This window comes from Pleurodeles waltl, chromosome 7, assembly GCF_031143425.1.
Source record: "Pleurodeles waltl isolate 20211129_DDA chromosome 7, aPleWal1.hap1.20221129, whole genome shotgun sequence".
Lineage (NCBI taxonomy): Eukaryota > Metazoa > Chordata > Amphibia > Caudata > Salamandridae > Pleurodeles > Pleurodeles waltl.
Window position 1 is genome coordinate 1,381,842,063 of NC_090446.1, and position 27,313 is coordinate 1,381,869,375.

A 27,313-nucleotide genomic window follows, 5' to 3' on the forward strand; every position below is an offset into this window, starting at 1 on the left:
AAGAGCGCAAAGAAGAGCTGACCAGTGCAAGAACTGTGGACTAGCTGTGAACTTTGGCGTCAAACTCTGCCTTTCTGCTCCTGTCCCTCAAACTGAAAAGACCGGAGTCGTCCTGTGCTTTGCATCCTTCCAAAGCTTTGGAGGCCTGCTAGCACTTCGCCAACCAGAAACATCTCCCTTGGAATGGAGGAGCCACTTCCCTGCAGCAGCAGGCGCCAACCGTGACTGCCTGGACCCCTATTTTGCTGACGATTGGGTCCACCGAGGGAATAACCCACCAGGAAGAGGCTCCAGAGTGTCCAGGAATTCAGTCTTTGAGGCGCTGAGCCTGCACCAATTCCCAGGGTACCGCCACCAGTTGCAAGCACCAAGGCTTGCTTGTGTCCAGCCTGGACACCAACAGCACTAAGAGAGACCTTCCGACGTGGGATGGCAGCATCATTTAGGCCATCGTCGAGAGTGGCGCTGTTGACTTGTTTTGTCCCCAATCACCACTTCGACCCACGTGACCCACCGGACATAACACCTCTGCACCCTTGCCCCACAGCCTGAGTCCGAGCCTACTGACTGTGCACCTTGGGGCCAGAGACCCTTAAGAGCCCAAGCCCCCTTTTGGGTTATGCAGGACTGGTCTGCTAGTCCCCAGTTGCAGCCTTTGTCTGTTACAGGTTCCTCCATGGACTTCAGTGGTAGCATCTGAGGCCTCCCTTGCGACTAGCACCTCTGCACCCGGACACACCAGAGCAGGTAACCCAAAACTGCTGGTGGTTCTAGGGACCTATTTACATTAAGTCCAGAAGAACAGTCCTGTAAATCGTCTGCAAGTGAACCTATGCAGTGTATGTTTCTCCTATAGGATTGCATTAATGTGTTCAAGGCTTATGCTTCAATTCTGACAGCTGTACTTTTAAATATCGCTAGTTTGAAAAGTACTTACCTGGTCTTGAAGATCTTGGTGTCTAAAGTAATATAAAAATCTGTTATTTTTCTAAATTGGTCTTGACTTTCTTCTTCAGTGTGTGTCTCTTTTATTGACTCTGCTCAAGAAATGCTTTAACACTACTCTCTGATAAGCTTAAACTGCTCGCCCACACTACCAGAAAGAGAGAGCCTTTGGAATTATTAATTTAAACCCTGTAAGCCAGTGGTTTTCAATCTTTTTAATCCTGCGCCCCTGCGGGTGGTGAGGAAAAAAAAATTGTGCCCCCCTCAGAATTTTTCACAATTTTTCTTTTAGGTTGGCCATGTTTAAACATGTCTAGACTTAAACATTTCCTTTTTTTAAAAAAAATGCAACAAATTGTTTTCTGCTTAAAGCAAAACACTGTTATCTGCATAATAATTTGGCCAGAGCCTGCCTCCCGCCCGGGATCTCTTGAAGCCCCCGTAGGGGATCCCGCTCCCCAGTTTGAAGACTCCTGCTGAAAGCCAATAATGGTTGACTGGACTATGTGCGTGTTGTACCCCTACAGTGATACACTACATAGATAGCCAGCATACTACTACCAGGATGGGTAGCATTAAGGGATAGTAAGGGATTTTTAGGGTTCAGGAAGGGTCGTAATATGGGATATTAAGGTTTTTTTGTGTTTTTTTTATTAGGAAAGGCTACCATTAAGTGATATGAAAGAGTTTTTAGTATTCAGGGAATGGTAAATTAAAATTACAGTATATTAAATATATAAATTAATTTAGTCTAAAAATATTAAACATGAAGAAAATATATTAGTAATATAGTTCAAAAAATACATTAATAATTTCATTTTTAGAAGCCGAGGATCTTAAAACAAAATCTTAAAACAGGAAGTGGAAAGAAAAAGATCTCTCAAGGAGTGCCATGTTAAGGTATTAAAGTTTCTCTGAAGTTGATGATTGAAAAGGAAGGAATGAGCTGGGGAGGGTGGGTAAGACTGCAATACAGCAACAACTTCCTCTTGGCTGCTCTCATCTGTATTGCTGACAGAGAAGAACAAAAAGAACAAACGCTCTAATTATCTAGGTGTCCTATAACATTTCAGTAGTATGCGTTTGAGCTGAACATCAAGCTCACTTATAACACAATTGCTAATCTTAAAAAGAGCTCTGGCGCGTACAACCTGATTAACAAACGATTAAAGCGCTTGGAGAATATGCACTTTTTCTGTGGAAGCACACACATTCTGCCTAATGAAATCATGTAGTCGTGTCCCTTAACGTGGGCGGGGCAAGTGTCTCTTCCTGCAGTACCCCTGAAAGCTCCACTATCAACCTACACCTAAAAATGAATGCCGCTGCCCCCCTCACCTGCAAACACCCGCGCACCTTAAGTTCTTAGTCCTTGGACAGATGTGTCTGTCACCGTTCCTATATCTGCTGCTTTTACACTGTTATTCCTCCATTCTCTAGACTCTCTGCCCTCCCTTTGCTCATTTGTGATGTATGACGCCCACCAGACACGGAAGAAGTTTCATTACTGTTGAGGTTATTTGGAGTGTGTTCGAGAATCGTATCTAAATTGTGAAGCTTTCAGACGTCGGAAGTGGCAAGGGCCCTTCTTAAAAAAAACAACAAAAAAATACTAATAAGTAAATTCTGTGTGGCTTTTGAGAACTACTCTTTGTGCACCCTCTTTGCCAGGCAAAGTGTTTATTTTTGCCGGCCCTGTTCCGTTCTTAGCTTCTTCCTCTGTACTCGTCCGTCCCTGCACTCCCCGTTCTGCAAGGCTTCCTGACCCTGGTCTAAGCCCATCCTGTGCAGTTGTTTGTTGATATTAGATACCTATATGCATGGACGTCGTTTAGGTGTAGCCAGGGGTCGCATCAGCGACCCCTGGCTTGTCCCTTGTGACCCCTGGCACTTCCTTTGCGACCCCTGGCCTCAGGTGGCAAATTTAGTGCCAAGTACACAGGGGGCAGATCCACATTCCTTCTTTTCAGGTCGTTTTTCTTTACATTAATAGTGAATAATATTTTATTATTCACTATTAGTGTAATTGAAAAATGGAGCACACCTTTGTTGACAGCTGTGGTAATTGTATGTTGTGAGTGCTTGCGGGTGAGTGTGAGTGAGAGTCAGCGGCAGGTAGTGAAGCAGTGCTTAATTTGTGCTTGTTGTTTCCGGTGCTGAGCACCGGCACTTATTTTTGAAGGCCGGAGCTTATTTTTATGCCTCAAGCATTTGCTGCGAGCAAAAGACACACATGGGAAAGACGGAGGAAGAGAAAAACGAAAAAGTGTCATAAATGGTGAAAGCAGAAAGCTGCAGGATGAGCTGAAGGGGCAAGGGTGGCCGTAAATGGATTGAAGAGGCCCGAGATGGCTTCAGGATTACGCTGCCTCGGTATTCAGCGCTGGCAGATTTAATTACAGCAGCCGCGTGTATAAGAGAAGGGCTTTGACCACCGGCACCTTCTTATTTACAAATTAAACACTGTAGTGAAGTTAGTGAAATTGTGGTCCGGATTTACTACTCTTTGATGCAAGGCAGTGCTACACCAAAGATGCTGCGCTGCCTTGGATCAAAGGGAGAGAGAAGCAATACACCATATCTACTAAGATAAGGTGCATTGTTTCTCTGCCTTTGCGCTGGTGCAGTTTTGGCAGCCATGTGCCAAATCGCACATGCTTGTGCCATAATGCAAGGATGTGGGTGTCCTCTGAAGCACAGGTTTTGTAATGGGAAGGGGATCTCTTCCAGTACAAAGACAAGCATTTGCAATGCAATGGGTCTCGCGTTTGCTCAACTTAGACCTGTTAGCACCGTAAATTCTTAACTGGACTTTTCTTGCCACATAAATTGAAAATGAAAAGTAAAACAGTTGACATAAGTGAGCCGATTTAAAGCGCCACAGCCACCATTAACGTGAGAGTTATTGGCTCCCTGCGAGAATGTCTAGAAAGGATCACGGCTGGGATGAAAGGCAAACCGAAAGAGGAGGCGGGGCCATCACACGCTGTAACAGGAGGAAGCGTGATGTAGTGTGATGGCCAACAAAAATGTTCACTTAGCGAAATTGCCTGGGAGGACACTCGGCACACAAAGGAGGGACATTTCCCAAAATGCATCAATAAAAATGAAGCGTTTGAAACAAACACAGCAAAGAATGAATAGCAAGAGTGGGTGTGGTTAAAAGCCACAGAGAGATTACAACAGGCCAGAGCTCTTGCATGCTCTACCCTAACTGTGCTCTAAGGCATTATCCAGGTTATAGTGTGCTGCACAATGCAGCACACATGCAAAGTTGGAAAAAAGAGGAGAAATTAAAACATTTCTCCTAGTTATGATTTTGTTGCAAGTTCCTCTCTACCTATGTTGATACATAGGAATTTGTGTGAAAACCCATGAGTAGTTGCATGGGGACAGCCAATCACCCATGGAATGCCCACTTGACCCAAAAGAAAGGAAATGCAGTGCATAGCACAATGTTGTGTTACTTTGGGATACTATTCAAATCCCACCTTCACGCTTTGCTCTGGCTTGCGTCAACACTACATAGCATTAGTAAACCTGTGCCGAGTGTCAGGAAGTGGGAGTTGCAGTGAGCTTAATAGTGAATGCAAGTGAGTGAGAGTGAATGAGTGTAATGGGATGTAAGAGAGTGAGTGTGATGTTGGTGTCAAGTGACACGCCTTCTTGGAAAAACAGGGGAAAGGGTCTATATGATGTCACTTTTAGTGATATCTTTGAGGTCAAAGGATATGTGACGTCATTTTAGCTGCCCCTGAAATGTTGGTCAACTGACGCCCATGTCTTCACGTACCAGTTTTCGCCTGTGCAGGGCTCTGTGGCTGCCTACAGGGCCTTGCCACACTGTCTTAGACAGCACGGATAAAAACAAATAAATGCACAGCACCTATTGGCGGGACAGGTCGGCCCCAGAGCCTCCTGCCCCCGCACACACACACATTATAGCTCTCCGCTAGCTGCACCTTACGCGGAACGGTAACCCCAGAAATCTGCAGCCAGCGAGCCGTGACTGAGGGGAAACGCAGAAATAGCCCTGCCCCGCCCGGAGTCACAGCTGTGCCTGTAACTGTCTGCTGGGAGGGCCGAGGGGAGGAGGTGCCGGGGATCGTGTAGAAATAAACCTCACAGTGCCCGCGATGATAAAAAAAAAAATGCCTTTGCTTCCTGCCCCCTCAGCGGTTCTTCCATTGTGCCGGACACTGCGGCCTGCCCATCCTTTGCGCAACGCCGTGCTTTCGGGCTCCGGCGCGCTCGGAGGAGCGGCCCAGTCCTGGGAAAGTCCATGTCGGGGATCCTCCGAGGCCCCGCTGGTCACGGTGCAGCATGTGCTGTGGCACCAGGGCCCATGGGGAGGCTAGGGGTCCGGTCAGGGTAGTCCTTTACCAGGATAGCGCCCTGGGCCGGAACAAATTTGGCGCCCTCGCTGCTACTGTGGCAAAGGGGGGCGTCGGGTTCTGTTCAGAAGTCAGACCTGGCAAATTACATCAGAGTTGTGACTGGCCTGAGACCACACGTTTCTGCAACTCGCTCGAAACGCTCCTAAGTTAGCTCCTCAAGATGGTGGCAAGTTGTTGGCTGGGGTGGGGGAAGTGGTAATAATGCCTGGCAGAAGGAGGTGAGCGGAAGATTGGGTGACGGGGTGTTAAATACAGCGCTTGAAGCACAAAAAGCAGGGTAACAGGGACTAGCTGCTTATGCGCCCCCCCCCCCTTCACGAACAGAACAACTGGGAGGCTTCCTTAGTGGCGCATGTTATGTATCGCGGATGGTCCTTGTTTAACTCACGCGCCACTAAGGAAACATTCCAGTTGGTTCTGATTACACCATACATTCGTACAATGTGTGCGTTACTATTCTATCCGATTGAAGTTATTGGTGTTTACGGTCAAATGCCCATGTTTGTGATACTGTAAAGAAAGTGCACCCTGCTGCTTGAGTGACGTTTTTCACCCAAGAGCCTCAGGTTTGTGGTCATGATCTGTTTTCATAAGTGCGCTGAAGTAGCCCCTCCATTGTTTGAGCGCCATTCAGAAACAACAAGACACCTGAAAACAACCTCTTAAATTGTAATTGCATTTATATAGCAAGTACTACTCCAGATGAGGTCTTTGAAGCTCTTTACAGCAATCAGCGCGCAGACCCGGAACCCTGGGTTAGAAATAGCTTGACAGTAAATTATTCGTTTTTTTTCCTTCTTCTCTATTGTATGTTAGTTGGGTTAGCTCTTACCCCAGTTTAATGATAGAAGTAAATTATTAGAATCCCCAGTTTAATGATAGAAGTAAATTATTAGATTCAAAATAAGAGGTAACAGTAGTCATTAATGGGAAAGGGTGACATGCCCATGTTAGTTGCATGAGTAGCTTGAGAGAGGTGTGAAACTAGTTAAGAAAAAGCATGGAAGTTTCTCTACTTAGTCATATTTTTCTCATACCATGTACTTTAACTTTTAAGTGACACAAAGTCACAACATTTTAAAACAGAGGATATAAATGGGCTTAGTATATTTAAAGGGGTATGGTTTCATGGAGTCAAAAGATACCTATTTTGAGCTCATTTGTTAAGTGATAATGCTAAATGCAGCTTATAATCGAGGCTCCGTCAGAAAGCTGTTGACACCTGACATCAGTAAGCAGAACCTGGACATTAAAAGGTTTCCTAAAGTTTGCTTTTGTCTTCCTGAGCTGTCCTACCTCAGTTTCATTCTCTCAAACTAACAGAGCAGTGGGATGGCGTCGCCTTTACTCTCAGGCTCCAGCAAGTCAGACAAGATCTATTCAAGCGCCCTTACATGAATTATTAGAAGGGGGCAATCCCCAGAGGCAGCCTTAACCTATAAATACACCTTCCGTTGTGGAACCCCCCATAACCGGGAGAGTACGGTCCGGGAGGCCTGCTGCCACAATCTGGCATTTGTCAACCAGCTACATTCTGGGAGATATGTCGTAGTCATTGTAGACTCTTACCAGCCTCATGGGAAAGGCAGTCTCTTCTACCTCTTTGTTCATCTGAGGTGTCCCGCGAGAGTCATTTCTGGAAGGAATGCCATGCTTTAGGAAAAGCCAACATCCTTCCCTCTCTCATGGGTATTGATGTCTTGGGTGTGCCTCTCCATGGGTGGTCCATATCTGTCCTTTTTCAGGAGGTAGTGGTGGATGAGGTGGGGAAAGTCGCTATTGCAGAAAGTCCCCATTCAGCTGCCTCTATCCAGGAATCTGGGGTTTATTATTAAGGGGGTAAATTAAATCAATTTCATATCCTGTCAGACATCATACCACATTCTACTCCTATTTCTCCCTCCATAGACCTTCACCCCATGAGTTCTTTATCTGTTCCTCTCTCCACTGTTGTTTTTTACCAGGCTCCTCACTAGTGCACATGTAATCCTTGATTACGAGTTCTGCTACTTATCCTCTGTCCCCTTTTCTCCGCACTCCATGAGGAGCTTCCATTTTTAACCACCAATAATTGCTATAGCGACTTTCCACATTTTACCGTGGGCACAGAGGGTGTGGCCCATGGGGCTACTCTTGTCGCAAAAGCTGAAGCACTGTAACTAGCTTCATGTTCTCCATTTGACTCCCCTGCCTTCGCTTCCTGTACATACCTCCTCCTGTTCCTGTATAGAGTGTGTGGAAGACCTTTCAATAGGGGGTATCCTGTGAATACCACTACCTTGGACCCATCGTTAATGTTTATCTTCGGAATTGAAAGTGCCAAGTGAAAAAGAGGTTCTGTTCTGTATACCCAACAGGGGATGATTTCCCTGCTGGTTTTATTGTGTGCTGCTAACTTTTCTGATTCAGTCTGTGCTGATGGCTTATTTCCAGTCACTTTCTATATCCCACTTTCTAGCACTAACGTATACTTTTGGGTCGCAGTTGATTTTTTTATAATCCCCAATACATACATGAATTACCTGCGGGCTCACTCTTCTCAACATCCGTGTGCATCACTGTCATCCAGCTGTACGATCACCTGTATTTCTCTTACTATTTTCTCCCACTTCTCACCTTCTGCAGCCCCCTATTTATTTTGCATTTTATTTTCCTTCAAACTTAAATATTCCTTTTTCTTTCACCCTCAAATCTGCTGCAGCGTAAGGACTTAAGTTTGACACTGTGTGTAGTTGCTGTTCCAGCTTGTAATTATTAACTTTTGTCTTCAATTTACCTTTTTCCACTTCACCCTTCCCTCTGATGAGTGAATCGCAGAGAGCACCAGGTGTCCAGTTCCTAATGGGCACGAGCCCTAAGCTGCATTTGGGTATCTGGAATGTGCTACGATAGCTTGAGTTTACTTTGTATGGTTGAGATCTGTTGTAGGAGGCTGGCCTGGCTTATAGTGGGTACCTTGTGGTACTTACCCCTTGTGCCAGGTCCAGTTATCCCTTATTAGTGTAGAAGAGGTGTTTCTAGCAGCTTAGACTAATAGAAGGTAGCTATGGCAAAGCAGCTTAGGCTGAACTAGGAGACATGCAAAGCTCCTACTATACCACTTACATCATATAGCACAATATCATAAGAAAACACAATACTCAGTTACTAAAAATAAAGGTACTTTATTTTTATGACAATATGCCACAAGTATCTCAGTGAGTACCCTCAGTTAGAAGGTAAGTAATATACACAAGTTTTATGTACACAAACCCAAAACAGGTAATAGTAAGAAAAGTAGTGCATACAATGTAGAATTACAATAGGATGCAATAGGTGAACATAGGTCTAGGGGCAACACAAACCATATACTCCAAAAGTGGAATGCGAATCACGAATGGACCCCAGACCTACGGGAGCTTGTAGAGGGTCGCTGGGACTGTAGGAAAACAGTCAGGGTGTCCAGGATACCCCACCCCAAGACCCTGAAAAGTAGGAGTAAAGTTCCCCTACTACCCCAAAAGGACACAATAGTCGTGATGGGGGGATTCTGTAAGAACCACAAACACCAGCAATGCACTGAAGACGGATTCCTGGACCTGAGGACCTGCAAGGCAAGGGGACCAAGTCCAAGAGTCACAATAGTGTCCAGGGGGGCAGGAGCCCAGGAAACCCCGCATGAAGGTGCAAAGAGGCTGCGTTCTGGTGGAAGAAGCCAAAGATTCTGCAACAACGAAAAGGGCTAGGAACTTCTCCTTTGGATGGAAGCTGTCCCACGGCGTGCTGGATGTTGCAGAAGTGTTTCCACGCAGAAATACCACAAACAAGCCTTGCTAGCTGCAAGGGCTGCAGTAGACGTTTTTGGGTGTTGCTGGGGACCAGGAAGGACCAGGATGTCGCCTCTTGGAGGAGGAGACAGAGGGGGCGCTCAGCAACTCAGAGAGCCCCCACAGAAGCAGGCAGCACCTGCAGAAGTACCAGAGCAGGCACTTGGAAGATCTGAGGACAGCAGTCACAAAGGAGGGTCCCACGACGTCGGAGTCCAACTCAGAGGGTTGAGCACTGTAGGACGGAGTGCTGGGGACCCAGGCTAGGCTGTGCACAAAGGAATCCTTGGAGAAGTGCACAGAAGCCGGAGCAGCTGCAAATCACGCAGTACACAGGTTTGCAGTCTAGCGTGGGGAGGCAAGGGCTTACCTCCACCAAACTTGGACTGAAGGATCACTGGACTGTGGGGGTCACTTGGATCTAGCTCCTGTGTTCCAGGGACCAGGCTCGTCGAGATGAGAGGGGACCCAGAGGACTGGTGATGCAGAAGTTTGGTGCCTGAATTAGCAGGAGGAAGACTCCGTCAACCCACAGGAGATTTCTTCGGGATTTCCAGTGCAGGGTGAAGGCAGACAGCCCTCAGAGCATGCACCACCAGGAAGCAGTCGAGAAAGCCAGCAGGATTAGGCGCTACAATGTTGCTGGTAGTCGTCTTGCTACTTTGTTGCGGTTTTGCAGGTGTCCTGGAGCAGTCAGCGGTCGATCCTCGGCAGAAGTCGAAGAGGGAAGTGCAGAGGAACTCTGGTGAGCTTTTGCATTCGTTATCTGAAGAATACCCCAGAGGAGAGACCCTAAATAGCCAGAAAAGGAGGTTTGGCTACCAAGAAAGGAGGATTGGTTACCAAGAGAGGTAAGAGCCAATCAGAGGACACTCTGACGTCACCTGCTGGCACTGGCCACTCAGAGCAGTCCAGTGTGCCCCCAACACCTCTGAATCCAAGATGACAGAGGTCTGGGACACACTGGAGGAGCTCTGGGCACCTCCCCTGGGAGGTACTGGTCAGGGGAGTGGTCACTCCCCTTTCCTTTGTCCAGTTTCGCGCCAGAGCAGGGCTGGGGGATCCCTGAACCGGTGTAGACTTATGCATCCAGAGGCTGGGGGAGGCTACTCCTCCCCAGCCCTTCACACCTATTTCCAAAGGGAGAGGGTTTGACACCCTCTCTCAGAGGAGATCCTTTGTTCTGCCTTCCTGGGCGGGGCTTCCCAGACCCCAGGAGGGCAGAATCCTGTCTGAGGGGTTGGCAGCAGCTGCTGTGGAAACCCCGGAAAGGCAGTTTGGCAGTACCCGGGTTCTGTGCTAGAGACCCAGGGGATCATGGAATTGTCCCCCCAATGCCAGTTGACAATTCCATGATCATGTTATATTTCTATGTTCGGAGTTACCATGGTGACGCTACACATAGGTAGTGACCTATGTGCAGTGCACGCTTGTAATGGTGTCCCCGCACTCACAAAGTCCGGGGAAATTGCCCTGAACGATGTGGGGGCACCTTGGCCAGTGCCAGGGTGCCCACACACTAAGTAACTTGGCACCCAACCTTCATCAAGTGAGGGATAGACATATAGGGGACTTATAAGTTACTTATGTGCAGTGAAAAATGGCTGTGAAATAACGTGGATGTTATTTCACTCAGGCTGCAGTGGCAGGCCTGTGTAAGAATTGTCTGAACTCCCTATGGGTGGCAAAAGAAATGCTGCAGCCCATAGGGATCTCCTGGAACCCCAATACCCTGGGTACCTAAGTACCATATACAAGGGAAGTATATGGGTGTACCAGTGTGCCAATGAGAATTGGTAAATTTAGTCACTAGCCTGCAGTGACCATTTTAAAAGCAGAGAGAGCATAAACACTGAGGTTCTGGTTAGCAGAGCCTCAGTGATACAGTTAGGCACCACACAGGGAACACATGCAGGGCACATACTATGATCACTGGGGTCCTGCCTAGCCGGATCCCAGTGGCACAATGGCTAAAACAAACATGCATACAGTGAAAATGGGGGTAACATGCCAGGCAAGATGGTACTTTCCTACATCTGTGCTCTGGAAGATGCACATCAACATGATTGTGGTTATGTAAGAGAGAGGCTGTAGGGTGTTACCACCTTTCTGTCCACCCCTTTACCTCTTACAGAGGCAAAGGTGTTGCGATTCAGAAGTCTGTAATACACGTTTCTTCTTGCAATGAACTACCCCCCGCCCCCGTTTGTCTGCGAATGAGGCTGAGAAAATGCTCCCTTTCATTGTAACTGGCCTGCAAAATTTCAAGCTAAGTGCCTCTCTGATCGGAAGCTGGCCTTTGCCTCATCTGAAGAAGTACTGGGCCCCTGCAGCCGGTGCTTTGAAGCACAACATCCCTGTGAACTTGAACCCTGCTTCTGGACTGTGAAGCTATGTCCTGCTTGTTTCTCTTCAGCTAGTATCAAGCTAGAGCTTATTCTTTTCGAATACTTGGCTGTCTGACTGAACTGCAAGCAAACCCTGCCAAAAGGAAGACCTCTTCCTGATCCTTAGATATGTTTGCAAGTGTTCCTGAGACCCTGGCACGCTCCACAGTAGACAGATGACCAGCCAGGTTAAGGGGATTGCAAGTGCTTTTGAGCAGCCTACAGTACCCTACTTATCAGGTAAAACTTGACCACTGCTGTTTGCGCTTGAGGACCCACAACCAGTAAGCATTATGCTGTTTCTCATTATTTATCAGCAATGGTCCTCCTCTACCCCCCACCACCAATGGTGGACACCCATGACCCCCTCCTGGACTACATTGCAAGTCTGTTATAGCAGAGTCACTCATTTAGGAAGATGAACAATCTGCTTGCTATACACCAGAGCCAAAGCACAGCCTTGGAGGCACCCTCACATGGACATCAGGGTCCTAAATGACTGGTGCTCCTGAAAGGAGTAGGAAAACATATGCAAATTGTTATTTCTAAAATATGCACCATTATTGGTGCTCAGTGCTTCTAAAAGTGTGCTAAAAGATTTGAGACAACCCAGGATACCAGGATAATCATTAGGTGACTAATAGCAGCAACGGTAATGATAAGGTGTCCTGTACTCCTATTCTTAACCATAAATTGCAAAATTCCTAGATGCTGTAGTTGGAGATTTGATTTTTGATGGTAGTAAGGCATCTGGTTTGGTGATGGTTTCCTACCAGCACCCCCAGTTTGCTGGAAATAGGGGCTCTTTTTCAATTCAAAGGGAAATACTGAGAGAAATTATATAATCTGAGATAGATGACATGTCGGAAGCACATTGCACCTTTCCTTTGGACAATACGCAATACCAGATGATATAGTTAAAGCTACTGCCACTGCTTCGAAGAAGTCCTGGGTGGAAGTGTGCTGCCTCAAAAGACAGCACAAGTTTGTCATTGTTGGCCTGTTAAGGGTTGCAGCTGCCCAGGTGTATATTTGCAGCCCGGCAAACAGTAAATGGTATGGCAGGGATACTGATGGAATGTACCTGAATATATTTTTGATTTGCCCATTATGTCCATTTGATGTGTCCTTCGTGCTGGGTCTGATGTGGCCCTGCTGTCATGGTGTCTGAAGTGACCCTGGTGTCGGGGTGTCGGAGTGTCAGAGATGTTCCACTTGCTAGGATGTTCAATGATTTTCTTCCTGGAGTGTCCCTGACTATTCTCTTATTTTGTCCCAGATATTTTCCTGCTACTATGGCCAAAATTTTCTTTGTGTTAGTGTGTCCATGATGTTGGTCTTGCTCTTTCCGAAAGGTTCTTCCTGTTTTTGTCTCCCAAATGGTTTTCGTGGTGGGGTGTCCCAGATATTCCTTCTAATGATGTGTCCTAGGTGGCGTTCTTGTTGATGTGTCCCACATCATCTTGTTTGTATGACCAGGCTATACCTCATCTAATGTTCCAGATATTTTGTCCCCTTGGTGTGTCTCCAATGATACCCTTGTACCAAATGTTCCCATTAATCAGCCAAGATGTTTTCCTCAGATTCACCTTGGTGCATCCCATATGTTTGTTTTAGTGTTTCGTAAATGTTCCTATTAATGTCTACCAGCCCCCCATCCTCTCAAGAAAATCTCATCGCAGGTGGAGTGCCTCTTGATTTTAAACAAAATAAATATGAATACCGTCTAAGTTATTTTTTCATAATAAGTCCAGAACCATTGAATATGATCACAGGGGATTTAATGCATTGCGCCAGCCTGTAAGTGCAATGTGATTCATGATGATCACTAACCCTTTCCACAAAGGAAAGGGTGGGAACTAAAGGGGTCCTCGTCCAACCTTGTGATTTTCAATTGTATTTACAAATGCTTTGCAGCCATTTTGCAGTTACAAGGCATGGACAACTTAGTGCTTGGCAGTATTGTTTTCAGTGTATCTGTCAAAATTTGACAGCGTGCGCTTTGCTTGAGCAGGCTGCACGCATTGGGCGGTACAAACACTGGTCTCTTGTGTTCGCGGATGACTGATTCACAGTATGCCACTTTTTCTTGCATTGAGACCGCTAACTCTTAAGTGTTGAGGGTTGCAGTGCAGGTGCATAGTGAATGCTGGGATGGAGATCTCTTGTTCCATGAAGCCCTCCTTCCCAGCATGTGCTGCTAATTTTATTGAATGAAGAGAATACTCTTTAATATTCATGTTCAATGTCTGGTTCTTTTTGTTGAAAGTAGTAGTAATTGTCTGTCCACCTCTAGATGAGAGAAAAGCCTAGGCACAATCTCTGAGTGCCGGGGTTCAGTCTGATGATCTTCTGAAGAACTACTCTTGAATGGAGGACCTCTACCCAGGATATAACCTCCCGCTCCATCTCTAGCCCGGGAACCGTACAGTCCCGGACTGAGGAAGATCTATCCTCTTCTCTTTGGAAAGGCATGTGGGCTAAGTCCTCGGTTGTAGAATTGACAAACTTGACTTCCCAACTTGACAAATTGTATGACCAGATCACTTCATCACCCTGTGCCTGAATTATTTATCTTTCAACATTCTAAGCGCTTAATATAGCTTCCCGTTGAGAGCTACAGATAATGTTTGGTCGTGATCTGAGTAGCCACTAGCAGAGGGTCACTGGTGTATGAGACCAGTAGGACATTGTGTTTGGCGCATGACATGTGACATCTGGTTGTAAACCCAGTATTACTAATATTGAGTGGCTTGAGGCTGGATAGAAAGCCAGGGTTACCATTATTCACTGTGGCAGCATAGGGTACAATGCAGCAAGCATTGCATGAGGGTATTTATACTATGCTGTGGTGGAGGGAAACACTTGTACCCTACTGCCATACGGCCTTGGCTCGGTTCTAGTACCCTCCATATAGTGGGCACATGTAGATAATTGAAGTGATACAGAACAGAGAAAACAGTATTAACATTTCCATTACTTACTATTGTCACTTCAGTACTCCTCAAATTGTTGGCACCCATTTTCCATTAATGTAGGCCAGGTGTCCTGCAGAGATGAGTTTTAAAGGCCTTTATTTTATTTCTTTTTACAGAATGCGAAAGCGAGATCAAGGAAGTGCGCCAAATTTGGGGGACCGTGTACCTTACGTGATTATCGGGGCAGCCAAGGGCGTTGCTGCTTACATGAAGTCAGAGGTAAAAAGATACAAGCCTGCTGCATTCTTTTCTGCTCTTCCTTCCTTTCTTTTGAACCCTCTTTTCTACGTTTATATTTATGCACATGGCGATCAGTGTTTGCTGTATTTGAGAAAACATATTCCTATAACCAACTATCTAGCGTTTGATAGGCACTAGTGTATTCTGGAGCACTTACGCTGAGTTGAAAGATAGTAAAAATGTGTCCAACGCAGGGTGTCTGTATCAGAAAGTGCAATACAAGGCTTTCCTGGTGCAAGGAGCAGCAAGAATATATTAGATGTGCTGTTGCTTTGTGCTAGCAGTGTGCTCGAGAATGTAGGAGCTATGGTGGGCAAGAGAGAACTGTAAGAAATGAGAAGTCTGAATGAAACATTTGGTGGGGTGCATTGTGGGATATAGAAGCCTGAGAGTGTGGAGAAGTGCAGGTCTTGGCAACTCCTGCTATCCACACACAGATATCAATAATGAAATCATTTTGTCTGGCACGTTTGCTTTACATCTAGGAGTAGGGGATAGAGCCATCCCATATCATTTCAAGAAACACCAAATTATAGCTCAGTGTCAGCAAATCCCTTATTTAAGTGGAAGCGTCAATTAGAGTCTGTTGAAGAACCTAAGAACTTAAATGCATGTCTACCCCAAGTTGGTAGTCTATCACTGCAGTGTATTTACATTCTTTTTTTCAGTACCACAAGTGTAGTGCAGGCCCCATCAAGCTCAATACAAAGTAAGTTAATGTGCATATATAGTACCACTCTTAATATTTACGCGGAATTAAGGAAGAAACAATTGTAGATTTAGTCTTCTATGCTTTATCTAAATCAATTGAAGATTTAGTCATAGAAATAAAATTGTTGATTTTTCGTCCCTGAATGCTTCAGTCCGTGGGTCTCATCAAGACAAAAAAAGATCTGGCTACATCCTACATAGATATAAAAATGAAAAGGACCCATTAGATAACAGGATTATGTTATTCTTAAAAAAATATGATGCCAAAAAAGCCTTGCTGTACTAGCATAACATGAGCTGACCTCTGCTTCAGTGTACTGTGGTCAGATATTGGTATAATTGGCTGTAATAGATAAAGGGATATCAGATGGTCATTTTTCAAAAGAAGAAAAACATGCAAATATAGTAGTACCCATCAGATGGGCACGTACTGCCATGTGATCTTTCCCATGAATTCTGTAGGATCATCTTCTGTAAAGTTAATTGTGCAACACACCCCTCTGTCAAGTTTCGTAGTAAGGAAAGCAGAGTTCAGCATCTCAAGAAACATAGCTTCCTAAAAACGTACTAACCAGTCACGGTACCAGGTTTACTGAAGATAGTGGCCTGAATTTCATTGTTAAATTGGCTGAGATAGCCCTGGAATTGAATTCTTTCATGTACAAGCCTATTCTTTATACGGAAGAAGGGTGTGGTCTTGGGAGCATGTTTTACCCAGCTATGGTAAACGATTTTGTAGGACCTTTTTAACAGCTTTTTACCGAATCTGTTTCCAATACTCTTTCTACCTACACATTCCTGTTTGGCAACATACACATCTATGATGCACTCTTGATATGGAAGGGGTTAGAGGAGAACTAGATGAGTTCACCGAATGATTTAAGGAGCAGAGTCCTGCCATGCAGTACAGTGTTCATTGCAACCTCTTTCAAAAACTTTGTGAACAATATGAAAATGGCATGGTCGAGAGAATCTCACCCCTTGTAGTCTACAAAATCTGAAGTCCCATGCTCAACAAAACTGTGATCTTCTGTGGTCCTCAAATTGTAAATCCCTGTGGTTTGCAGAAAAAATTATTGATAACACCTGGATTAGTATATTTAATCCCACCATAATTGACAGTATTGAAAAGCCAATAGTTTAAAGTGTTGAACACTCAGTGGTTAACCATAACAGTCAATAGTATTGTAATTCTGTGGTCCACCAGATCAAAAATCAGGATGTCGAGAATCTTGTTGTCGATAGCTTTGAAAAACCAGAACGATGGAGAAACCCCAAAGGCAGTAGTATTGGAGAAAAACAACTCATGGCTAATAGTATGGAAAGCAGGTGCTCTATTATACTAAGACCTCACCTCCGTCTATGGTTGAGATGAGATTTATGAAAAACTACTGCAGTCCTGCTGACGCTGTGCTATATGTCCTCGCTTGCTTGCACAGATAAAGCCCTGCAGCTGAGTGTAGCTCCAAAATCCCAGATAGGCTTTCCGAAGATCCAATCTGTGCGCTGCCTCTTGTTGCTGTTTTTGTGTTGGTAAAGGTTGCAGGGGAAACAACATGGTCCCTTAGCTATGTGTGTGTATGCATGAACCCGGTGTGGATTTGGTTAAGGTTGGGATTAAGGCAAAGGATCACAGCACAGTCTCTTGCAGGTGGGCCTGGGGAGTGCATTTCACATTGATGACAGTGGTTAGGTGTGATGCTTGAGGTACTTTGAGGTCAGTCCCACTTCTGCTTTTTCTCCTTTCATAAACCTGCCTTGAAGGGAAAGTATTTCCGTCTTGTTACTAGATGGAGCTGTTGTCTCACTTTCTAGCACTCTCTCTTTCTATGTCTTTCGTCTTCACTGCTGTCTGTCCTGAAGCACTTTCTTCATCATGTGACCCTCTTTATATTATGTGTGTGTGTGTGTGTATATATATATATATATATATATATATATATTCCAAGCTCTTTCCTCCCAGTGTATCTCATTACTGTTTTTTTGGCTGCCCTTCAACAGGTTCTCTTTACCTTCTGTTTTTTCTCCTATCCATCCTTATTCTTATCCTATCTTTTTCTTTCACACACCATGCTTCCCTGTCTGCTAACTATTAATTTTCCATGTCCTGCCCTCCCTCCTATTACCCTGCTCTTTTTCCTTCTCCCCCTCTCTTCCCATTCTCTCATTTCAGTTCTATCACACTGCCTCCTCTCTACTGCAAGTGTCTTTCCATTCCCCTCTCTTGCCTTTCTCTCATTTCTATCTTTTCACACCGTTACTTCTTTCGTTCTCCTCTTTTCATCCATTTTCCTTTCTGTCACTTTCCTCCCTCTCTGTTACCTCAAATTCTTTTGTAAACATCTCCCCTGCCTGACTTAAGGCTCTTTGGTCTCTATATCTTACCCTCTGTCAGTCCTATTTTTCTTGCATCATTTAACCTCTTCCTGCCAAGGAAAGTAGCTTGCATCCCAGAAACTTCACAGAGCACCCACTGGTTTCTTGACACTATAAACGTGCAGCAAAATCTTAACCCTCCAAGAAAACGTTTTCCCTGATTCCTATTGCTATCATTCTTTGTGTTCTTAACCCAGGTCCTCTTGTTTTTTTTTCTGCTAAACATCCTTTAATGAATCTGTGTCAAGTAATGATTCAGTTCGCTGACCGCCACTATCCTTTCTGTGCACACAGCTTATTAATGTTGGGGCTCCAGTAAAAATGTGTACAAGCAATCATCCTGCAGTAGATATTGTAGCTGCACAGTCTGAGGCCATTCAAGAGCTGTCCCAAAACAAACTGACTCCTTTGTTTTTTCTTATGTATTTTTCAGGATCCTATCTACGTGTTGGAGAATAACATCCCCATCGACACTCAGTACTACCTGGAGCAACAGCTGGCCAAGCCTTTACTGCGTATTTTTGAGCCCATCCTGGGAGAGGCCAAAGCAGAGTCTGTTCTGTTGAGTAAGCGGTTTTACTGCTAATTATCAGCATCACCTTCTTACACCTCTTGTATTTCACCCCTCCACTCCAGTCTCTTTCCCTGACACCTGCAGGCCTTGTGTCACACTTATTCCAGACAAGCATGATTTTGCTGCCGCTTAACCCTGTTACTATAAAGTCGATCTATTAGGCAATAGCAGCTGGCCTCCCCAAGATAAATAGCTCACGCATCTAGTCCCCGCTACCTGAAACCTTGCCCCTTTTGCACCCATCTCCATCACTACTGTGCTGAGACAGACTGGATGTTGATCCCTACCAACTTCTTTTTTTACTTCAACAGAAACCTCTGCGGGGTACATAGTCAGAGGGGATATTTCTGGGGTCTCACACACATAAGCAGGGTTCGAGTTAGATCACCAGCAACCACAATGGAGGTACAGAGGGAAAAAAAGCAACATGTTTTGTCTAGTAAGGTTTAACCACATACAAACAGAAAAGAGGAAGTGGGAGCCCAGACTACTTGCAACACATTGATTTTTCTAATATCTGATACTCTTTGATCTATGTAGTGTTTAAAATATGGTCTAGTGTCTACCTACTGATTAAGAAATGTACAAAATGATAGTAAGGCAACAAATTAAACAGTGACCTATGTGCAGATTTAAAAACTGGCATCTGATTGGGACTTCGAGCCGCAGATTCCTAACCTGTGAATTTCCCAGGTGTCAGACTGGATCCTGAAGATATCTCATGAACAGTATTCCTGAGTGTGCCGGCAGGTGGTGTTGAGTGGCTCCGTGTGCCGTCGTCCACACTGGAAGTCTTGTCACCATCACCTATATAGGCGCCACCTAGGCACGCTGGCGTCTGTTCTTTTCTTTCTGTGCCAGTTAGCGCTGCTCTGGAGAAGAGCTAGCTGCGGAACTGGGTGAATGCCAGCAGACTGGATGTCTCTCTAGATACTAGCATGCTTGTTCTTCCTACTGTGGCTACAAAGGGAACAACATACGGTATGGTGGTAAAGAGGACGGCTGAGGTCCTGGACCTTGAGTTCCCTTCGCTGGCAGTCAAGATGAACATCTTGACGGGCGTGCTACAACTGGGAGCTTCTTCTTCCGAACCCCTGCTCACTTTTAATGAAGCACTGACTGACGTCCTACTGGGAACCTGGTCCAAGTCCAGCACAGGGACCCCTGTGAATAGGACAATTTCCCACCGCCATCGGCCCACTCCTGGGTGCTCAGCCTTCCTCACCCAACACCCCACCCCTGCAAGCTTGGTAGTCCAAGCCTTTACCTCCCATGGGGAGTTGCCTACCGCAGCCCCGGCCAGGGAATTCTAGAGGTTGGATAGCTTGGGAAAGAAAATGTTTTCTTCCACCAGCCTTGTATTCTGGTTGGTGAACACTGTATGCTTATTGGACTGCTATTCCCACACCTGACAGCGCGCAGGGGTACTGCTCACGAAAAATATTTCAGATCCAGTCTGAAACCTAGGAATTCCGAGGTAAGGAATTTGCGGCTATATATTTTATCTACCAGATAAGGCTTTACTGAAGGTAAGTAACTTGTTCATTTGTTAGTGTTTTGGTGGTAAGTGAGTGTGATAGATGTTAGGTGTGGGGTATACAGGGCCTTGGTTACCCAGCTGGTGGCTGCTATCTGAGACTTTGATATTTTCATTTTATGCTCTCGTAGTAGTTTGTCTCCAATACCTCATCTTGTTCTCCCCATACTCCTTTGGGTTGTAAACACTTCCACATGCTCTCCCAATAAATGAATAAAACATTGATGTATTGCAGGGAGGGTGGGTCAGATGGATGGCACGCACCGTTGTCCAAAGTACAGCCTTGCATTTTTGAGAATGACTATTACTTAGTCTGGCTCAACAATATTTGTTCCTTTGTTTCTGGCTATAATTTGTTTACACCTTTTTTCCTCTACGTTTTCTAGCCCTTGTCTCTGTCATTTATGCCGTTATGTTTCCCTTTCCTTTGAATTGTAATGATTTTGCACACTTTTTTTGAATGAAACAAGACATTGTAATACAGTTGACTTCTCGTCGTCTAGGAAGTAGAACATCATAGCTCCGTAATACCTGCTTCCTCACTGTCGCATTATTTTGAGTGTATGTGTTTTTTTCATTTGCTTTACGTAAATACCAATAATAAAATAATCTCAAGCTGTAGAGATTAATTCCATTTAAACCCACATTTGTGGTTATCGGTTTAATGGTTGATCCCGTCTGTGAGTTCTTTGAGCTAGAATTTTTGTTGTGGCCAGGGCAAAACCAAAACCAAATGTTGTGAATTCATCTTAGATTTGTATTGAAATATGTAGGCTATTCAATGTAAGGCTCCTGGCCTTTAATCCTGTCAGCCATTTACTCAATGTATATCCACCGTCTCCCTCTAGATGGAAATGATAAGAACTTCCATCAAAATTTCCGTAGCATTCTCTAATCAGAATCTTTTTGTTTGTTTAATAGCTTGCATAGTTAGTTCCCGCCTGGCGTGGGATACTCCTGAATTGTTTTTCAAGATTCCCTCTATTTGGGTTGCTGATTGTGACACATGTTTCTCTGTAAATTGGTGACAGCCCACTACAGGTTCTGCTCTCATTGTTTTTGTTCTGATGTTCTATTGCCATTTTGAGGCACTCTAAACGTGATGCCCTGAAGCAGAATTTAAAGATACTTTCCAGCTCCTTCCATGTCATGCAGTTTCTTTTACTTGTTTGTAATTTAGCTAACCCCTCCCAATTACATTTGATTTAACATTGTCAAAACAGAGAAGGCACTTGACAAAGTCAAAGAGCCAACTTGTTTTGTCCTTTCCTTTAGCTCAAGTTTTGATGAGAGCTCTAATTTGATCATTACATACTTAAGTCCTTATATTATCACTGAGCTCTCCAGTGATGTGTTAATGTTTATTCATGGATGCTTTCTGTCAAGTTGGGCATTGCCTTTATCTTGGAATTAGATTAAAATATGATTTGTGATCGAAAAATGCAATGTTCTGCTACCAGGTTTTTGTTGTAAGTATTTGGTGATCATAGATTTGCAAATAATAACCAGGGTAATGGTACCCAAGCCAGGTCTGATGAAACGCTTCCTTCCAAACAGCAATTGCATTGACCCACAAGAATTCTAGAGACCGTTTATAGTCCGCATCTTTGGGGGTTAATCATCCTCCTGTACTTTGCCCCTTTGAAACGGGGGTCAAACGTGATTTTTACCAGTTAATGTTGAAGATACTGGTAAAGCAGTTTCTGAAGATTTTCTCCAAGACTGGTGCCCAGAATATATATATTTGTTTTAACAATTTATTTGGAACAGATTTGTATTCTATAGACTATTAGGTATTTTAATGATGTTACCATCTGCCCATTGGCACAAGAGGTTCTTAATTTCTTCTCGGGCCCTTCACATAAATTTCTTTTCACATGATTTCATTGAAAAGATCTACTTTGAGTGAGAGATCAATTTATTTATGTTCCTTTTCCTTCTGATGGTTACTTCTAACCGCACATTCCTCACCTTGGAATACTCCCCAGATGCCAGACTGGATCCGGAAAACGTTTTCAAATCAGAGCTCCAGCACAACGCTTAGTGGCATCATGTGGATCTATGCTGACTCCACATTATCCCAGAGTGACTGAGCGGAAATGCATATATGCACCGCCCCTGCGCGACGATGTCAGTTCCTTTCTTTCCACGCCTTCTGACGTGGATCCCGAGCTCTGCTTCTGTTGATTTTTGTCAGTTTTCTGACGACTTTTTAAATGTTTCAAAAGTGTGCTAGGGAACGATGACCCACCCAAAACCAAAGGTTTAAAGCTATGCTATGGCTGCAAGAAGCAGTTGTTGGTCATGGACCCACAAGAGGTGTATCTAGACACTGGAGACCACTCTGAGTTGTGCGATAAGTGCATTTTTATGCTTCTAAAGGAGATCCGAGACTGGGAGGCGAAGCAGTATATTGGCAGCCGTTTGCGTAGGTTACATTCAAAGGCTCACACATGATTATGAGGCCACTCCTGTGACTGCACAACTTTGTGCTAAAATTCCTCCAGTACATCCAAGCACAAGCATAATAAAGCGGAGCAGAACTTCATCCAATCTTGCCAGTCTATCTCCAACTTGAAAGCAGCAGGATTGTAAGATGCTACTGTCACTCCATTGAGTGATGGAAGTCACTGAGCTGATTGAAGTCACTGAGCCGATTCCTCAGCTAATCCTGACTCCCCCTGAATTTTACTGGACCGTTGTCAACCCCACAGCAAATTATGACTTTTATGTTGTCCGTACTGCATATTTCGGTGCATTTCTAGCCCTCTGGCACACCTTCAGTCAGGCTTACAGTCAGGTCACCACTGAGGGTTTATTCCTGGTGCCTTCACTCCCCTCTGAGCTAGTTACCAGGCTCATATCAACTCCAGTACAGATTTCTACACCAGACATGAGAGCTACTCCAGTCCCTGCAACCCAGACATTGGTACGGACACAACCGGCACTGAAATATGGACTGCCATATGATGTCAGTTTTAAACCTCAAACTGCCCTGTGGTCAGTGCAGCGCAATGAAATTACAAAAGCGTAACCAGTCATACACCCAACTCTAACCCAACACCTCTGGCATGGTCACCTACCAGCAGAAGACTCCATTATCTTTTCGGTTCTAACTCTGATCCTATGGCGGGGGCAACACAAAAGGTCGACAATCATGATGGAGATTGGTGTGTTTTTAGCAGAATGCCAGTGGACTTGACACTTCGCCTGAGACAGAGCTTGACTTGCCACTCCCACTCCAAAGAGTCCATTTGTACAGGCCTTGACCATTAAGGTGAATACAAACTTGTTCTTGACCACTGTTCCAGATAGGAAATCCAAGAGGATTGATGCTTTTGGCAACAGTTTGTTTTCTTCACTTGTCCTTTGAGAGATGGCCAGCAAGGTCTTGCTGGTAGTCATGTAGGACCTTAGGGCCTCTTTGGCTTAGACAATTATTGACAGGACGTGGTCAGATATGTTATTTGTAGAGGTCTGGTTACTATGTATTGCCTGGGGAGGGCAGTTAATGCCAGTGTTGCCCTTCATTGACACATGAGTGTAATCCAAAGGACTGTTTGGTGATAAACAATTCTCCCTCATTGATATGCTTTTAGTGAGAAGTTGGACTCTGCGTTGGAATGCTTTAAAGACAGCAGAGCCACAGTTCAGTCCTTGGGGCTGTTGATTCCTGCCAAACAGTTACTTCATAAATTCTGAAAGTTTAGAGGCTATTTCATACGGCTGGTGTATAGACAGAAACAACGTCCCCAACCAGTGTTGCAGCAGACATCCCAGTGCTTTCGAATTTGTGAACGCAGGTCTAGCAAGCAACATGCAAGACAGCAAGAACATCAGTCCTCCAATTCTTCTTTCCTGCTGTAATGGTCATCAAACCACTTTAGTTAGCTCTTAGGGCCGCATGGCATACCAGTGTTGGCACAGGATTCAACATTTGCTCCCAGGTTGACAATCCATCACACCCTACAGACGTGTCAGATTGTTAAAAATGGCTATGCCCTGTCTGTTCCACCCACTATTTCCGCCACACCAGAGCGAATTTCAGACAAGCATGTCCATTCTGCAGTAGGAGGTGTGGGTGTTGCTGTCCAAGAACATGCTGCTGTGCATCAAGAAGATGCCAGACTGGAGAGAGGACGGGGTTGTAACTCTTGCTATGGCCTTGTTCCGAAGAAAGACCGGAGCCTCAGGGCTCTTCTGGACCATCGGTCTCTCAGTGCCTTCCTGCACAAAGATAAATTCAGAATGCTCTCACTGGTCCAGATCCTATCTGCTCTGTATAATTGGGATGGTCGTATTGCACCTGCAAGACGTATATTTTCAAATACCCCTCCTGCAATCCCACAGATGTGATTGAAGGTTCAAGGTAGGCCAGTAGCATTTACACCTTGCAGTGCTCCCCTTTGGCTTCACCAGTGCCCCCGAGTTTTCACAAAACGTTATGACATGTTCACTGCCTGTCTTCAGAGGTCAGGAATACCAGTATTCCCATTCCTCGTGGCTGTTGAAGACAGGCTTGCCACAGTCAGTCTGAATGATGGTGGATTTGTATATATTGTTTGAAGTTCACTGTCAACGAGCTGAGGTATCCCCTGACAACTCTAGACGTTTCCATTCATTTGGGCTGTTTTGGACACAGTGGCATTCAGGGCTTTCCATCTTCTGCAACGAGCCCAGCCATTCAGGCTGTGACCCCCTACGTTTCATGCTCTCCGTGTATCACAGTGAGGGTGTCTGAGGCTTCTTGGACTCTTAGCCTTGTACATCCTTCTTTTCAGCTACGCCACCTGCCACATGTGTGATCTGCAATTGAATTTGAAGCTTCAATGGAGCAGAGCATCAAGGCAATCTAAAGGATGCCATCCAGGTCTTAGAGAACACTGCTCAAGATTTGTAGTGGTGGCTGCTCAAACACAGTTGGTCAAGTGGAAAACCGCATTCCCTTCCACACTCAGAGCTGTCTGTGGTGAAGGACATGTATCTGCTGGGCCTTTAGGGTCAGACAAATGGCAAGCAATTCCAAAAGATATTAAGCTTCTTAATTTTCATAGAGATCCATTTGTGTCCTGCCCATGCACAGGGACCCCAGGACATTCTTCTTATACATTATTATATATATTGCATTTTATATATGTATATATATATATATATATATATATATATATATATATATCCTATAGAGAGGACATAGGAAGCTGGCTCTCTGTATGGTGCACTAAAAAGAAGTACATTGTGCAGAGAGTCCAGTGGACCCCCAATTGGTTTGCAGAGGCAAAAGTATATAGGGCACTCTATTATGTGGTAGTATGGGTGGGCAGTTCGGCTTATCAGTGGGTAGTGTTAAGCATTTGTTGTACTCACAGAGGTAATAAATGAGATACACACTCAAAACCTAAATCAGAGACCAATTTAGAAAAATAATACTTTTGTTTACATATACTTCAAACCCAAGAAGTTCCCTACAAAGTAAGTACTACTTAAAACATAAATACTTTTTAGTTAAAAAAATCGACACTTAGTGCAATTTCAGAGTTTGTTACTGTTAACCTATGAAGGACAACAATGTTCAGCAAACACATGGTTAACGACTTACTAGGCCAATCTCAGATAGTTACGGTAAGTATTGGGCACTGATCATAACCACACCAACAGGTCATTCCGGGCAGCACTGGGGTGTCCAGGTGCAGTAAAGCAGTGGGTGCCCAATGGTTTTCAATGGGAGTGATCCTCAGGACAACCAGGCAGCGGGCTATGGCTAGGAATCCAGTCGGGGACAACAGTCAGGTAAGTTGTAGACCTGGGGTGCTTGGGGATGTAGGTGCACCTTTGGTCATTTTCTCCAGGGCCGACAGATGCAGGGATGTCCTTAGGCTTCAGTGTGCGCCATCCTGGAGCACTCACGGTCAGGGTGTCCTGCATGTTGAGGCTGCACGTGTCACTGGGGAGTCCAGCAGGAGGGACCCAGGGTGAACTTGAGCTCAGAGGAACCGGGGGACGTCATAGGCACCAGTGACCCACCTCAGATTGGGTAAGGTGCGACGGCTGCAGTGGTTGTTGGAGGTGTCCGTGTTATCTCACCACAAGGCAGCGAGAAAGTGGGCCTACATGCAGAGGCTGCAGGTGACTTGGGGTAGTCCAATATGGGTGAGACCACACTGGACTCGGACGCTGGACAGCTGGGGAACCTTATTGCCACCGTTGGTGGGTTTCACCTCTGGTTGTGGACATCGGTGCAGTGGTCACTTCAAGTGTCAATTCTTTGCTGTTCTGGTGGTTGCAAAGTCCTTTTTTGAGACTTTGTTTCAGAGCAGGTCTGCTGCTCACTGGAGTCTTGAGTCTTTATGAAAGTTAGGTAGTCCTCCTGGGTTTCTGAACCCTCAGTTGTAGGATGAGTCTTTTTGGGAAGAGTCCGGTGAGGTCAGCGGGCAGGCTGGCGGGGTTGGTACCAGGTTAGCTGCTGCTTCCTTTCCTCTTCTGCAAGTGCAACTCTTCTTTGTCCTTTGCGTCTAAGGTCATCAGGATCGGAGTTCTAGGGTTCAGGGGTGCTACATAAATACTCAATGTAGGGGCCTTACAGGGAGTGCTTAGTGGTAGCCAATGGGCTGACCACCTTTAGTGTGACTACTCCCTTTCTATGGCCTCCTCCACTGGGAAGTGGGCATAATCCTAACCGTAGTGGCCTAATTATTTTCAAACAAAGATGGAGGAATTTAAAAAATGGTGTCCACTTCAGCTCGTCCACCTCAGGGGTGGGACTGGCATGAAGTGGGCACACCTCCTAATCTGTCTAATTTTCTACCTTTGCTGCCACCAAAAGTGGGGTCAGGAGGGTGGGTCATCTCTGCCATCTGGAGAGACCTGGGTCGCATTACAAAGGGGGCTAGGGCCTTGAACCCTCCCGGCCTAGAATATCGATACTGCCTGGTGAGGAGATAACACCCTCGCCCAGTGCACGCTTTTGTCTGTGGCCCTCGGGAGCACTGGCTTTCACCTTGGCGGGCCAGAAAAGCGTCTGTGGTGGCTGAACTGGTCAGGATCAGTCATTCAACCCGCTAGTAGGTTTTCAGGGGGCACCTCTAAGGAGCCCTCTGTGTGCAGTTATTAATAAATCCCTCACTGGCATCAGTGAGGGTTTATTAATCGGAGATGTTTGATACCAAACATCCTTATATTCAGAGCAGCCATCATGTAGCTGGGAAACTCGTAGTGACCAGTGTCCAGCACTTGGATTTAAAATGGCTTCCCTGGTTACTTACTATGTCTGAGAATCGACAAGACATAGCAGGGGCATATCTGCTCGTGCAGATATGCCCTCACATGTAATATAATGCACCCTGCCTTAGCGCTGTAAGGCCTGCT

General features: G+C 45.2%; 1 protein-coding gene across 2 annotated transcripts in view; it reads left to right on the plus strand.

Annotated features, from left to right (window-relative positions):
* Nucleotides 1–27,313, plus strand: part of POLD1 (DNA polymerase delta 1, catalytic subunit) — a 336,382-nt gene that overhangs the window by 203,592 nt on the left and 105,477 nt on the right. For both annotated transcript variants that reach the window (XM_069200918.1, XM_069200920.1), the window contains exons 22-23: nt 14,630–14,732; nt 18,274–18,406. In XM_069200918.1, coding sequence (XP_069057019.1) covers nt 14,630–14,732; nt 18,274–18,406 — 236 coding nt within the window. The remainder of the gene's footprint in view (nt 1–14,629; nt 14,733–18,273; nt 18,407–27,313) is intronic.